The sequence below is a fragment of the Mustelus asterias genome, chromosome 4 (assembly GCF_964213995.1).
Source record: "Mustelus asterias chromosome 4, sMusAst1.hap1.1, whole genome shotgun sequence".
Taxonomy (NCBI): Eukaryota; Metazoa; Chordata; class Chondrichthyes; order Carcharhiniformes; family Triakidae; genus Mustelus; species Mustelus asterias.
The window spans coordinates 9,782,623-9,798,786 of NC_135804.1; the positions used below are offsets into that span (position 1 = coordinate 9,782,623).

Genomic DNA, 16,164 nt, shown 5'->3' on the forward strand with positions numbered 1-16,164 from the left:
CCTACTGTACCGAAGGAGGCCATTTGGCCCATCGAGTCTGTACCGACCACAATCCCACCAAGGCCCCATTTCTGTAACCCCACACATTTTACCCCAGCTAATCCCCCTGATACTCGGGTCAATTTCGCATAGCCAATCCACCTAACCCGCACATCTTTGGAGTGTGTGAGGAAACCGGAGCATCCGGAGGAAACCCACGCAGATACGGGGAGAATGTGCAAACTCCACATAGACAGTCACTTGAGGCTGGAATTGAACCTGGGACCCTGGCGCTGTGAGGCAGCAATGCTAACCACTGTGCCGGTTAGATAGAGTGGATGTAGAGAGGATGTTTCCACTCGTGGGAGAGACTAGAACTCAAGGGCACAACCTCAGAGTGAAGGGACGCTCCTTTAAAACAGAGATGAGGAGAAATTTCTTCAGCCAGAGGGTGGTGAATCTGTGGAACTCATTGCCGGAGAGGGCTGTGGAGGCCAGGTCAGTGAGTGTCTTTAAGACAGAGACAGATAGATTTTTGATCAATAAGGGGATCAAGGATTATGGGGAGAAAGCAGGAGAATGGGGATGAGAATCATATCAGTCTTGATTAAATGGCGGAGCAGACTCAATGGGCCGAATGGCCTAATTCTGCTCCTACATCTTATGGTTTTATGGTCTTTCTAAAAGCTGTCACAGCACTATTTGAAAAGGAGCACGTGTCTTCTTCCTTGTGCCCTGGGCCAACATTCATCCCTTCACTAATATCAGTGTAATATTATTACATTGCTGTTTGTGGGAGCTTACTGTGCCCAGATTGGCGGCTGCATTCACGACAACAACAATCACACTTCGGCTGTAAAGCAATTTGGGGATGTGTGGAGGTCACAAAAGGTGCTATATAAATTCGGAGCTTTTTACATTTCATTGATATTGGAAACATTATGCACTCTCTTACAATTCCACTGAACTCTTTTTAAGAAGTTGGTTTTAACTTGCTAAAGTAACAAAGCTGTGCTGTTATCATTGAATCTTTTTTCTTTCTCTTTTATCTCGAAGCATATCTGTGTGATCAGTGAAAAAGGCAGACAGAAATATAAAGTATGAAGACCCAAAGGACTGGCTTGCAATAACTTGAAGATTCTGGCGAGGACCGGATCCGTGTCCTCCCGATTAATCTATTTATAACGTCAATAGAACGTGTGTAAAAGGCTCCATCTCGAAATGTACATAGCTGCAAATAAGCCAGATTATTTACTATTTTTGTATCCTGTCCGAGGGAAATGGCTTAAATTTTTATATTTGAAATGTGCTGTAAAATTTTAATTTGCCCTCCTGGAAAGATTGAGAGCAAAGAAAATATTTTTGTATTCAGATGTTTTGTTAATGTGTGCAACTCGGCGTCTGAATCTAGCTGCAGCGTCCGTTCAGTTTTGTGTTTCGCGCTGGACACTGGTGGATACTTGGGAGAGGCAACAGCCTAACTCCTACAATTGGCTTTGGTGGAAACGGCCGTGGCAGTGAGGCACAGCTGTGTCCTTGAGCTGGTTTCCATTTGCCAAGTCGCCCGTTCCACCTGTTCCAAGGCTTGAGGGGATGATGTTGTGTGTGGGGGGGAAGGGGCGTGGGTGTTATTACCAAGTGAGAGGGCCAGTCGCTTCTCGTTTAGTGTTGCCACCTCCTTGCTAATTTCAAAATGGCTTGCTGCTTCATTGAAAATACCAATGAATGCTACCACCCTGTAGGACGGGTTCAAATATAGATTTTTCAGGGGCTAAAATGAGGGGTGAAATAGCGAATGCATTGAGATCAGTTGAGAAGAGAATAAATCGAAGCCAAGCGTGTGATGAGTCACTGCTTAACGACAGGACTATATTGCTTCCCTGACCAGTTATGATGTCCAGTCTAGATATCTCTGATCAGTCTATTTTGACAAGTTTTCAATCTGTAAAGTGGCCATCCTCTTCGCTCCCTCGTTGTCAGTTCCCCGTGCAAAGATGCTCATCCCAATCCTACCACCGTGCTGTGGTTACAGACATTCCTAATAACCAGATCAAGGTTAATGTAGGCCGTTGCCTGCCCCTCGCAGGGACCCCCCCCCCCCAGTAGTGAAATGGCAAGGATGTGTAGATTGAATGAGTGAGGACAAGGTGAACACAATTGGGAGCAGAGCTTCCAGTAAGCGAGATTGGGGTGGATTCTTCTCAGTGCTCCAGCAGTTTTGCCATCACTTGATGGAAAATAGGAGCCACGACAAATCAGGAGACACCAGACCACCTCTGGCAGAAATTCCACCCCATTCTTTTCTTACCCATCTGAGTTTAATGGGTTTACTCGATTTATATGTGACTTTTTACTATGGCTACTGTTTGCTGAGCGTGTAAACTGCATTAGCATGATCTGTGTACCATCATCAGATTGGCTTCCCACCCAAGTTTTAGTTAAGGTTATGTGAGCGGATGCACTCGTTGAGCTTTGTCCTATGAGCATTACAAGTAGAAGAACAAGAAAGACATCTTAGGATTGAGTGCATGGTGTAGGATTTATTTTTGAAAGTACGTTTGCCTTTTTGACATCTGCCTAGTCTTCGCTGGTTATTGATGTATCCTTTAAATCTATTTGAGTGTACATATATGTATATGCACCAGCAGTAAAGCAACATGGCAGAATAAATTATCTTGAGCGTCTCACCTTCCTGCCTATAAAGGGTCTTTGAGTATTTGGTGTGTGGTACTGTCTGCAAAACACTGCTTTATAAATAATCAGTCTTATTATTGTAGCCACTGACTAACTATCTGTGGTGTTGCTCCTGGTCACTCCAATGTTGCAAGCTATTGAGTTGCACACTGCCCACTGTATTTCTTTTTATTCTTTCACAGGACTTCGCAGTCCATGTAGTGTAGATGCACCCAAAGTGCTGCGAGGAAGAGGGAAACTGGAGGGGTATTGAATGTGGCCTGCACCCCTCTGGTTTCGGTAAAGATTGTAAGAGTTTTAACAACGCCAGGATAAAGTCCAACAGGTTTATTTGGTAGCAAATACATTAGCTTAGCGCTCCAAAAGCTAATGGTATTTGCTACCAAATAAACCTGTTGGACTTTAACCTGGTGTTGTTAAACTTCTTACTGTGTTCACCCCAGTCCAACGCCGGCATCTCCACATCATGACTACCTTCGGTAAAGATTGGCAAAGGATCTGAACAGTGGGGGGTGGGGGGGGATGGTGTGGAGTTTGCATGTTCTCCCCGTGTCTGCATGGGTTTCCTCCAAAGATGTGCAGGTTAGGTTCATTGACCATGTTCAGTTGCCTTTTGGTGTCAGTGGGACAAACAGGGTAAGGGGCTAGGGCCTGGGTGGGATTATTATTACTGCAAGCTCAATGGGCCGAATGGCCTCATCCTGCACTGTAGGGTTTTTATGATTCAATGTCATGATGTTCTCCCAAGTGTCAAATGGTAGGTAAATGGAGCAGCACGGCGGCAGAGTGGTTAGCCCTGCTGCATCACAGCGCCAGGGACCTGGGTTTGATTCCTGGTTCGGGTCACTGTCTGTGTGGAGTTTGCATGTTCTCCCCGTGTCTGCGTGGGTTTCCTTCGGGTGCTCCGGTTTCCTCCCATAGGCTGAAAGAGGTGCTGGTTAGGTGCATTGGCCATGCTAAGTTCTCCTTCAGTGTACCCGGACAGGCACTGGAGTGTATCAACCAGGGGAATTTCACAGTAACTTCGTTGCCGTGTTAATGTAAGCCTACTTGTGACACTAATAAATAAACTTGAAAACTTCAATTGTTGCTGTTCTGAGGGAAATTGAAGACTGGGCGCAGTTCCCACCCTGGACGCCTGGCGGCGCCCGGGAGCGAGTTCGGGCTCAGTGACGCCTGAATGCCCGCGCCGAGTCGCATTGATGTCACAGTCGCGCGACGCATGCCCCGCAACAACGTCATAATTGCGCGACCGCCCCGCACTGACGTCATAATGTCGCGCCGCCATGGATCCGACCTCCCGGCTCAGGGCGCTGAGCGGCAGCGCGAGGGTGAGTGAGACCCTCAGCCCGGGGGCACGGGCACGGAGTGGGAGGGGGGACTGAGTGAGGGGGCACTGAGTGAGGGGGGGAGGGGGCACTGAGTGAGGTGGGGAGGGGGCACTGAGTGAGGTGGGGAGGGGGCACTGAGTGAGGTGGGGAGGGGGCACTGAGTGGGGGGGAGGGGGCACTGAGTGGGGGGGGAGGGGGCACTGAGTGGGGGGGGAGGGGGCACTGAGTGGGGGGGGAGGGGGCACTGAGTGAGGGGTGAGGGGGCACTGAGTGGGGGGGGAGAAGGGGCACTGAGTGGGGGGGGGAGAGGGGGCACTGAGTGGGGGGGGAGAGGGGGCACTGAGTGGGGGGGGAGAGGGGGCACTGAGTGGGGGGGGAGAGGGGGCACTGAGTGGGGGGGGAGAGGGGGCACTGAGTGGGGGGGGAGAGGGGGCACTGAGTGGGGGGGGAGAGGGGGCACTGAGTGGGGGGGGAGAGGGGGCACTGAGTGGGGGGGGAGAGGGGGCACTGAGTGAGGGGGGAGGGGGCACTGAGTGGGGGGGGAGAGGGGGCACTGAGTGAGGGGGGGAGGGGGCACTGAGTGAGGGGGGGAGGGGGCACTGAGTGAGGGGGGGAGGGGGCACTGAGTGAGGGGGGAAGGGGGCACTGAGTGAGGGGGGAGGGGGCACTGAGGGGGGGAGAGGGGGCACTGAGGGGGGGGGCACTGAGTGTGGGGGGAGGGGGCACGGGGGGGGGAGGGGAGGGGAGGGGGCACGGGGGAGGGGGCATGGGTGGAGGGGGCAGGGGGGAGGGGGCATGGGTGGAGGGGGCAGGGGGGAGGGGGCAGGGTGGAGGGGGCAGGGGGGAGGGGGCAGGGGGGGGGGAGAGGGGGCACGGCGTGGCGGGAGAGGGGGCACGGCGTGGCGGGGGGGAAGGTTAAGGTCTGGGGGGTAAGGAGATGAGGAGGTAATGTTTTATTCATTCGTGGGACATGAGCGTCACTGTCTGGGCCAGCATTAGTTGCCCATCCCCAGTTGCCCTTGGGAGAGCGATGGTGGTGAGCTGGAAGAAGGAAATGGTGGATGGAGAGGGGAGGGGGGTGAAGGTTAATGGGAGACTGCAGGAGTGTGTGGGGCAGAGAGAGAGAGAGAGAGGGAGGGAGGGTTTTCCTGCTGCAACTCTTTCCCCTGCAAAGCCTGTGGAAAAAGAGGGAATGAGACTGGGGAACATGGACAACATCTGCAGCTGTCAGTCTGTATCCAGCAATCTGTTGTTCTCCAAAAACTGACTCATCCTGTGTTTAAAGATACTGAGGAATGATCACTGGCATTTAAGTGACTTGCATTTTTTTCTCTTCATTTATCATGTCTGATATTTTTAGATTTGAGTGTATCACGCCCCTGTTTCTGCTCATCTGCTCAAACCCGCATCCAGGTTTATTTTACCCTCTGATTTGACCGGTGCTCTCTTGGGTGGTTTCCCATCTTCCACCCTGACTAAACTTAAAGCTCACCAAATCTTTGCTGCCTATATCCAACTCACAGAACGTCCTCCTGATCCATCACCCTTTTGCTTGTTAACTCTCATTGGTTCCACCCTGACAACATCTCAGTTTTTAAATTCTCACCCTTTTGTTCAAATTCTTCCCGCATCCACCTCCCTATTTCTGTAACCTCGCCCATGGATTCTTGGCATTCATTGCGAAAGGAACAGTATACAAAAGTAGTGAAGTATTGCTGCTACTGTACAAAGCATTAGTGAGATCGCATATAAAAGTATTGTGTCCATATTTGCTCAGTGTATGTTCTGTGGACAGAATCTCTGGGCAGCGCTGAATGTTAACTGGCTGTTCTTTCACTCCCAGAGACTTGCACTTGCCATCACGATCCGAAGAGCCTTGTCGGCACAGACCAGTGGCGAGGTCCGTATTGCCGAAATTCTAAGGAAGAGTTTTCCACGTGCTTCGGCAGTTAAAGTTGTGGATATTTCAGGCAAGTAGAGCAAACGTGTGTGTCGTGCGTTAATGCTCAGGAAGGGAACAAAGAATTGGAGAAGGAATATTGACACTTTTATCCAAAGTGAGGTTAATGATAAATGTAGTCATAGTTTAAAAATGAGGGGGAGGAAGGGGGGACTCTGCACATGGTGCTGATGTTTAACGTGTTTCTGACCTGTGTCAGAATCACCCTGGAGGTGACCTCTTAAAGGATGGATAGGATGCTGTCTAATGGTGCATCTAATGAGTGTCAACACCCTTCGACACAAGCTTTGGATAATCCTGCCGATTATGGAATGGGGCTTAGATTGATAGTCTCTGTGTAGTTAGTGAGCTGCTCTCTGTTGGGGAGGCAGTTGGAATCCTGTACAAAGAACAGTACAGCGCAGGAACAGGCCCCATCGGCCCTCCAAGCCTGCGCCGATCACGTTGTCCTGTAGTTGGGCTCTGACCTCTGTTCCTGCGGCGGGATGGAGAATCTTGTAAGGGAACGTGCTTCCAATCTAATAAACCCAGCTGGAAGTTACGGGTGGGAGGAGGGAGTGGAGAAGGAATTCTCCAGAGGTGGGGGGGGGTGGTGGCAGCATGGAGCAATTGCATTCGGGGAATAATCTCGAGGTGCCCGGATAGGGTCTCCAGACAAGCACATAGATTCTGCGCGGAGCAGCTGGCGGGGGTATTCACAGACATCTTTAACCTCTCCTCACACCGTGAAGTTCCTGTCTGCTTCAAGACAATGACCATCATCCCAGTACCAAAGAAAAGCCAGGCAGCATGTCTTAATGACTACTGCCCGGTGGCTCTGACATCCATCATTATGAAGTGCTTCGAACGGTTAGCTATGGCGCAAATCAACTCCAGACTGCCTGGATCCACTACAGTTCATCTATCGCTGTAACAAGTCCACAGCAGACGCCATCTCCCCGGCCCTACACTCACCCCTGGAACACCTGGAGAACAAGGACATTTATGTCTGATTCCTGTTTATTGATTACAGCTCAGCCTTCAACACCATTATTCCAACAAAAAGCATCTCCAAACTCTCTGGCCTGGGGCTCGGCTCCTCCCTCTGTGACTGGATCCTGAACTTCCTAACCCACAGACCACAAGCAGTAAGGATAGGCAACAACACCACCTCCACGATCATGCTCAACACTGGTGCCCCACAAGGCTGTGTCCTCATCCCCTTACTCTACTCCCTTATACACCTATGACTGCGTGGCCAAATTCCACTCCAATTCCGTTTTCAGGTTTACTGATGACACCACTGTAGTGGGTCAATCTCAAACAATGACGAGAGTGTATAGGAAAGAAAGTGAAATGGTGCCAATGATGATCTGTCCCTCAATTTCAGTAAATGAAGGAGATAGTCATCAACATCAGGAAATGTACTGGAGGACTTGCCCCTGTCTACATCAATGGTGATTAAGTGGAACAAATACAGAAAATGCTGGAAAATCTCAGCAGATCTGACAGCATCTGTGGAGAGAGAATAGAGTCAACGTTTCAAGTCTGGATGACCTTTGTCAGAGCTAATTAAATGGAGATGGTAGAGAGCTTCAAGTTTATAGTTGTTCAGATCACCAACAATCTGTCCTGGTCCCTCCACGCCAATGCTAAGAAAGCCTCTATTTTCTCAGGAGGCTTAGGAAATTTGGCATGTCTACTGCGACTCTCACCAATGTTTACAGAAATTCTGTAAGATGCACCATTAGACAGCATCCTATCCAGATTATCACAGCTTGGTATGGCTCCTGCTCTGATCAAAACAGCATAAAACTACAAAGGGTCGTGAACGTAGCCCAGTTCATCACGCAAACCAGCCTCTCGTCCATTGACTCTGTCTACACTTCCCGCTGCCTCGGAAAAGCAGTCAGCATAATCAAGGACCCCACCTGCCCCTGACATACTCTTCCACCTTCTTCCATCGGGGAAAAGATGAAAGAGTCTGAAAACACGTACCAACCGATTCAAAAACAACTTCTTCCCCGCTGCCATCAGACTTTTGAATGGTCCTATTGTGTATTACGCTTTAATTGCATTAACTTAATTGCAGTGTTAATGTAAGCCTACTTGTGGCATGAATAAACTGATCTTTCTCTTCACCCTATCTGTAACTGCAATGTCCTGCTTCCTTCTTTCCTTCTCCCCTATGTACCACATGAACAGTATGCTTTGTCTGTATAGCGCACATGAAACAATACTTTTCACTGTATACTGAGACATGTGACAAATCAAATCAAAAGGGGTGACACTGGATAATTGTAAGCTTAGACTGCAGGGTAATGATGCAGTCTGACCGTGTATACTTGTCTCTTAATGTAACTCAGTGAGCAGCCTTTACAGTGCAAAGTTGAAAAAAATGGTTAAACAGGAAACACCAATTAAAGCAGCATGTTTAAGATGAGCTGGAACTATTGCAAAGTATAATCTATTTAAAATTGGGTTGGAATGTATTCTCAGCATCACTTCTACCCCGGCATCAATGTACATGCCAAGTAAATACTTCAATCCTTCTATCAGTTGTTTCCTGCAAGCAAGGATTGATCACTGGTTTGGGAACAGATACAACAGCTTTCTAAGTCAAACTGTATCCATTCAGCATTAGATGCTACCTGGACTGCACACTCACCTGAATGGTGTCCACCATTGGACATTGATTGTGGGATGACTTTGGAAGCACATTAGCTGCATGTCTGTCAAATAGCTTGGGTCAGGACTGTTCAGCTCCTGCATTGTAGTTTCTGAATCAGCAGGACAGTACTTTGAGAAAGATTGATAAATGCTTTCTCCAATGAAACACCTGAAATCACATTGAAATCCCAAGACAGCTATAGCAAATGGCTACTGATGGTGACACCTCTCATCCATTGACACTGTCTACACTCCCCTCTACCTCTGAAAAACAGCCAGCATAATCAAGCACCCCGGACATTCTCTCTCCCACCTTCTTCCATGGGGAAAAACATACAAAAGTCTGAGGTCACGTACCAATCGACTTGAGAACAGCTTCTTACCTGCTGCCATCAGACTTTTGAATGGATCTACCTCACATTAAGTTGATCTTTCGCTACACCATAGCTATGACTGTAACACTACACTCTGCACCCTCTCCTTTCCTTCTCTATGAGCAGTATGCTTTATTTGTGTAGTGCGCAAGGAACAATACTTTTCACTGTATACTAATACATGTGACAATAAATCAAATCAACCAGATCCATTTTGACAGAGAGCATGTTAGACATCCCCATGGACAAAACCAAGCAATTGTCCCAGTGCAGCAACTCACCAAGGCATCTTTGGTAGCACCTTACAGACCCATGACCTTTACTACCTAGAAGAACAAGGGCAATGAGTACGCTGTCTCTAAGTCACATCCCAGCCTGTCTTGGAACTGTATTGTTGTTTTTTTCTCTTCCGACACAAGGCAGAGTTTCATCTGGCCCCACAGTGAGGTTTTTCCTGGAACAGGCTGCTAGCCTGTCGCCAGAGGCTTCCAGCTTGAGGAGTGCCTCTCTGCATCAAGTGTGGCTGATCAGGAGTCTCTCTCATTCTTATTGCCTGCCATTGGCGTATTGGAAGGGTTCTGCAGGTTGATACACAGCCTGTTTGACTGCGTTAGTACATACCTATCCTTGGCGATCAAGTCCTGGGATGGGACTCGAGCCAGGAGATTCAGTTCAGAGGCAGGGATGCTACCCACTGCTCCACAAGACCTCCTTTGGAACTTGAGGACGTGGAGGCTTTGGTGAGAGTGCAGAAAAGGTTTACCGGGATGTTGCCTGGTATGGAGGGTATTAGCTATGAGGAGAGATTGAGTAAGCTAGGGTTGTTCTCCCTGGAAAGAGGGAGGTTGAGAGGCGACCTAATAGAAGTTTATAAAATTATGAAGGGCATAGATAGGGTGAACAATTGGAAGCTTTCCCCAGGTCAGAAATGACAAACACAAGGGGTCACAAGTTCAAGGTAAGGGGGGCAAGGTTCAACACAGATATATGGGGGACGTATTTTACACAGAGGGTGGTGGGGGCCTGGAATGTGCTACCAAGCAAGGTGGTTGAGGCAGACATGCTAGGATCATTTAAGACTTATCTAGATAGCCACATGAACAGACTGGGAATCGACGGATACAAACGGATGGTCTAGTTAGGAACACATGATCGGTGCAGGCTTGGAGGGCCGAAGGGCCTGTTCCTGTGCTTCTTTGTTCTTGTTCTTTGTTACAGGGTCAAAATCCTGCAACTCCCTCTGTAGCAGCACTGTGGGAATACCTTCACCATACTGATTGCAGCATTGAAGAAGGCAGCTCACTATCACCTCCTAAAGGGCAATGGAGGATGGACAATAAATGTTGGCTTTGCCTGTGACACCCATGTTGCAAGAAATGTCTTTATTTAAAGGTGTGGGCTTGTGTGTAAGGAGAGGATTTGAGACCCCACAATCCCACTCTATTCCTGATGTAATTCTGACTATAAGGAAGAGTTGGGCCTGGCTTAAAATTGTTTAATTCTCCTCATTAAGGCCACTGGCGATCCACAGATCGCAGTGTGCTACCCCTATATTACACTGAGGTTAGGAAGGCACTAAATGTGATGTTGTCTTTCCCACAGGCGGGTGCGGGGCCATGTATGAAGTTCATGTGGAGTCCGTTGAGTTTAAAGGGAAGCGAGTTATCCAGCAGCACCAGTTGATCAATCAGGTATTGGCAGCTTTACATTTCTCTGTGGGATGATGAATAACTGGGATGGGGGTGTGGGAGAGAGGTAGGTGAGTGTGAGGCCCCAGTGTAACTTAGCATTAAAGCTTAAACCAGAATCGGTTTCCAGTTTAGCCGAAATCTAGTGAAAACTGTGCACCTTACAGGAAATACGACACGCTGATGATTTCCAAATGCCCAGAAACAATTTTTATAAGCAAGTCACACTCCAGAGATTGGGGCGCACAATCTAGGCTGACCCTGTCAGTGCGGAGAGAGATCTACACCATCAGAGGTGCTGAGATGTTAAACCGAGAGCCCACTGGCTCTCCAACTATTTTGAAGATATCTCCCTCCAGTATTTATCTCTCAACATTACAAAAACAGATTCTGGTCACTCTCCCATTCTGTGTCCGACCGAGAGGGGAGAGACACAAAAGGGTCCAGAGGGGCAATTTTTTCAGAGGGTGGTGAGTGTTTGGAATGAGCTGCCAGAGGGAGTATTAGAGGCGGGTACAATTTTTGTCTTTTAGAAAGCATTTAGGCAATTACATGGGTAAGATGGGTATGGAGGGATATGGGCCAAACGTGGGCAATTGGGACTAGCTGAGGAGTTTTAAAAAAACGAGTGGCATGGACAAGTTGGGCCAAAGGGCCTGTTTCTATGCTGTAAACCTCTATGACCTTATTGTGTGGTAATTAGCGGTCAAGTTTCCTGCATCACAGTAGTGACTACACTTCAAAAATGCACATTTGGCTGTAAACTGCTAAAGAGCGTCTTGAGGTTGGGAAAGATGCTTTATAAATGCCAGTTCTCTCGTTCTTTTGTTGCTTATTGCAGGTGCTAAAAGATGAAATCCAAGCCATGCATGGACTGAGGATATTTACTTCTGTTCCAAAGTAGCCAGAGGTACGTGATGGAGGAACAGATCGTCAGTAGAATGAAGCGGACAACGAACTAACAAACAAACACTCAATTATGCAACAAACGCACAAAAGGGGCAAGGAGAAGACCTTGTGGTGGGCCAGGGAAGTCTTCCAAGCTGCTGAATGTCCCAGGATTACCTCAAACTCTTTTGTCCTTGAGCTTGAATGCTGTTCAGGGACCACCCCCCCCCCCCCCCCCCCCCCGCCCCCCTCTCTCAGGATTTTGATATCGAATGATTCCAGTTCTATGAAAGTAGCCGTTTAAAAAAGGAAGTATTATAAGAGAGAATGAAGTCTTTGTGGTTAATGGTGAGTGCGTCATGATCTTTGTACTGCCTGCTAAAAGAATTCGAGTCAAGATGACTTGAAGTGCAGGCAGTACCCAGCAGCTGATTTTTTTTTTTGGAAAGGGAAAACGCAGGGTGGGGTGGGGGGGGGTGAACTGAAACAGTGGCATAGCTTGGAAAAGTCACAGGTGAGGCCGCTGGTTCATTTCACAAGAGATTAATATTCCAAGATTAGGCTATTAAACCCATTCACAGGGACAAGCATCCGAGACTGCTGGCATTTTAGTTTGTGGCTGTTCTTGTATCCTGCGTTTTTATAAGGGGGGGGGGTTTTCTGGCTGTCAGCCTGGCCTCAACGTACCCTGGCCTTTTCTCTTTCTGGAAGCTTTTGACCTGCTGCTAGTAATTGCTAGTTTGTCAAAGATAACGTTGCTGCCACTGTGGTTGACTGCTATTGCAGTGAGTTGTGTTGGCGTTATATCAGGCGCTGACACTGAGGTGCGCACGTATACACACACACACACACACACACACACTGCCCTTTCTTCTCTGGGGCAGTGGCACTGTGGGGAGCTGAAACTCTCCTGCAGCTCGCCGTCCCTGCGAGTATTAAGCAGAGGCCCAGATCACTGACCCTCCTGACATGACGCTGCTGGGTGGGAAAGATTTTGCGACTGTCGTCCTGTCCTCTGTTGGTGAAGCCACAGAACTGATCTTATGGAAGCAAGAGCAGGCAGAGTCACTGCTGGAGAGGAGAGGATAAAATTAGAAACCGTCTTGAGCTCCTGAATTGTTTCGACAATTTTCAGTTTTATCGATGGTTGCAGTGGTTTTAATAACGTCAACAATCAATCTGTAAAATGCTCTGTCCGCAAATGTTCCTTTAGGGCAAGGATTAAAATGTGTGCTCTTACTAAAAATGATTCCTGGTGAGGTTGCTTTGCAGTGTTGAAACATTCTGTTTTGAAAGCAGGTGGTAAATACAGCAGCTGTTCCACACCAGCCAGATCCCACAAATATCACCAAGATAAATGTAATCTGTTTCTGAGTTGGCGAAATAAAGCCAGGTAGGTCATCTCGCTTGGAAGAGTATCATGGGCTTGTTTAAGATCCACCTCAGTGAAAGGTGGGTTTAACATCTTGCTCATGGAATGGAGCCCGCCAGCACGGCAATGGGCCCTCTCGGCCTTTTGGCTAAGATCAAGTGTAGTAATCGCTTCTCGGCCTTTTGGCTAAGATCAAGTGTAGTATGGATCGCCTGCACTTGGTTGAGGTCATTAGGTTACGCTGAGGCTTCATATGTTTCATATGAAGCAATTTTTAAAAGCGGCATCTCGGCCTTTTGGCTAAGATGCAAATGAGCTCAAGTCTTGGAGGAGGATCCTCCCCCTTCTCCAATCAGCTTGGCTCATGTAGATCAGGCCCAGGACAGGGTGGTTTGGTCGCTCGCCCTGTCTTGTCAGCCTGGATCTGAAATGTCTCAACTTGTTGAGACTCTGAATTGGATTTGATTTGATTGAATTGGAAAAGTATATTTTAAAAAAAAATGGGCCCTCAGTCCTGCGCTTGGAAGGTTGTGCAGTCACATATTATAGAATCCCTACAATGCAGAAGAGGCCATTTGGCCCATCGAGTCTGCACCGACTCTCTGATAGAGTAAGTTACCGAGGCCCTTTGCCCCACCCTATCCCCAAAATCCCACATTTACCATGTCTAATCCATTTCACCCACACATCTTTGGACTGTGGGAGGAAACCGGAGCACCCGGAGGAAAGCCACGCAGACATGGGGAGAACATGCAAACTTCACACAGACAGTGACCCAAGGCTGGAATCGAACCTGGGCCCCTGGCGCTGTGAGGCAGCAGTGCGAACCACTGCGCTGCCCACAACAGTCTTCTGAACCTCTGGTTATAGTTTAGCAAAGGAAAAGTCAGGCATCCTTAAATTTAATGCTGGGCAAAACTTTGTGCAAGGAACCAACCTCACTAAGTGTAGAATTTAAACCTTTGAAAGCAAGCCACTGTCATATTGTGTTTGTGTGTTGGTTACATCAGGCGGTATGAGCAATGTCCATCTTTAAGGCATAAAGCACGATAGCATAGTGGTTAGCACTGCCGTCTCACAGCGCCAGGGACCCGGGTTCGATTCCCAGCTTGGGTCACTGTTTGTGCGGAGTCTGCACATTCTCCCCGTTTTTGCGTGTGTTTCCTCCGGGTGCTCCGGTTTCCTCCCACTGTCCGAAAGACGTGCTGGTTAGGTGCATTGGCCATGCTAAATTGCCTCTCGGTGTACCCGAACAGGCGCCGGAGTGTGGCGACCAGGGGGATTTTCACAGTAACTTCATTACAGTGTTAATGCAAGACTACTTGTGACACTAATCAATAAACTTTAAACTTAAACATATATGTCTTCCTTGGGGAGCTTATTCAAATTTTTACTCCCTTTAATTTGAAAGGGAAATATTGAGTGCAGTTCTTGTACACAGCCTCCAGATGCCACTGTTACTAAGCAGCTGAAGAAGTTTTGCTGTATCTATAATCCCGATTACTGTACAGCAAAGATTAGAAATCCACAGTAAGAGACTTGCTGTGGTTGAAGAAACTAGGACTGTCCATAACTCATAACAGTGAATATTTTAAACCATTTCTACTGCAAAGCTGTATTTGTAATAAAAGCAAATGACTGCGGATGCTGGAATCTGAAACCAAAAGAGAAAATGCTGTAAAATCTCAGATACTTTGACAAAGGGTCATCTGGACTCGAAACGTCAGCTCTTTTCTCTCCTTACAGATGCTGCCAAACCTGCTGAGATTTTCCAGCATTTTTTACTCTGTGTTTGTAATTGTTACCCAGCGTGCGGGAGGGACTGACACTGCAATGGGATACATACTCTTCATTAGCATTCATTCAAACACTGGCTAATGAAATGAAAGTCCCTGTATTGGCTTTAACACTTCAGATCAGTTTGTGGCATACTTAGTACAAAGGTGGAAGTCCACAGCTTAAGGAAAATTGTCTATAAATCAAGACAAATGGGCACTGAATTAGCAATCCTCGGAGTGGCTGGTGTGGAAAATCGAAGCTTCATGCATCCTTTTTGGTCAGTCTTGTATCAAGAGTATTATAAACTGGGGAATTATTCTTTTTAAACACACCGCTGTCCTGAATGTTAACGTGGCTTGCTCTTGCAAACACTCGCTGATCAACAGTGTTGGGGTTAATAACATGGACGAGTTCATATGTGTGTCATGATATTTATTGGACTGTGAGAAGTTTACTGAACAAGTGATGGCAAGGGTGAAACCATGATCAGGGACAAGGCTAGCTCATTGCATTGAGGGTGTGCTGACGCCTGCAATAACGTTAAAGTTTATTTATTAGTCACAAGTAGGCTTACATTAGCACTGCAATGAAGTTACTGTGAAAATCCCCTAGTCGCCACACTCCAGCGCCTGTTCTGGTCAATGCACCCAACCAGCATGTCTGTCGGACTGTGGGAGGAAACTGGAACACCCAGAGGAAACCCATGCAGACAGGGGAGAACGTGCAGACTCTGCACAGATGGTGACCCAAGCCGGGAATTGAACCCGGATCCCTTGCTGTGAGGCAATAGTGCTAACCATTGTGCCACCGTGCCGCCCCATCAGGCAATCATGGTTTACCTAAACTCAGGTGCAGTAAAGGATCAAGGTAGCCGGTGAGGTTAAACCGAGGCTTTACCTGACGCAATGTTTCAACACCCTCTCAGCCTTTCGGCTAAGGTGAAGCTTTAGATTAACCCAGTAGGGGGTGCAATGCCTCATTCTGTCAGCTTGGATCTTGTTTGATCGAGCCCAAGTTGGGATGCAATATCTTGTCAGCTTGGATTTGGTTTGTCCTTCATGTGGGGACCATGATTGAACTTAATTTGAATTGGCTTTTTTGATTAGAAATAAAGTATTGACAGGTACCAAAAAAAATCTTTAAAAAGTGATGTATTTTTATCCTCCACGTGCAGATACCAACACATAGTGCAATATGTTTGACTTCCATATTAAGTTGTTTTGATATTTTTATTTTCTAGCCATAACACCCCTTGCCCCACATGTCCCATTGTATTTCTCAAAAGTCCCTTAAAACACCCTTCACTGTGCATTTGTCACCTCCCTGAACTTTGTTTTATTCAGTAGAGGTCAAAACAGTTTTCTGTCTAGCTATTGACATGGGCATTAAAAAGATCCCATCGCAAAAATCGAACAGTCGTGTCTGACGTGCTGGAACCAAGCTACTTCTG

At 47.7% G+C, this 16,164-nt stretch overlaps 1 protein-coding gene and 1 pseudogene across 2 annotated transcripts in view; both read left to right on the forward strand.

Moving 5' to 3' along the window:
* Positions 1-12,803, forward strand: part of LOC144492481 (hypoxanthine-guanine phosphoribosyltransferase-like) — a 60,301-nt gene extending 47,498 nt beyond the window's left edge. The window contains exons 9-11 of one of the 2 annotated variants that reach the window (XM_078210550.1): positions 5,848-5,974; positions 10,590-10,678; positions 11,517-12,803. In XM_078210550.1, the coding sequence (XP_078066676.1) occupies positions 5,848-5,974; positions 10,590-10,678; positions 11,517-11,579 (279 nt within the window). In that variant the 3' untranslated portion in view covers positions 11,580-12,803. Of the gene's footprint in view, positions 1-1,035; positions 2,694-5,847; positions 5,975-10,589; positions 10,679-11,516 lie in introns of those variants that run through there. The other variant, XM_078210551.1, reaches the window with a different exon arrangement.
* Positions 12,804-13,101: 298 nt separating this feature from the next.
* LOC144493203 (U2 spliceosomal RNA) lies at positions 13,102-13,308 on the forward strand (annotated as a pseudogene).
* The last annotated feature ends 2,856 nt before the right edge of the window (positions 13,309-16,164 follow it).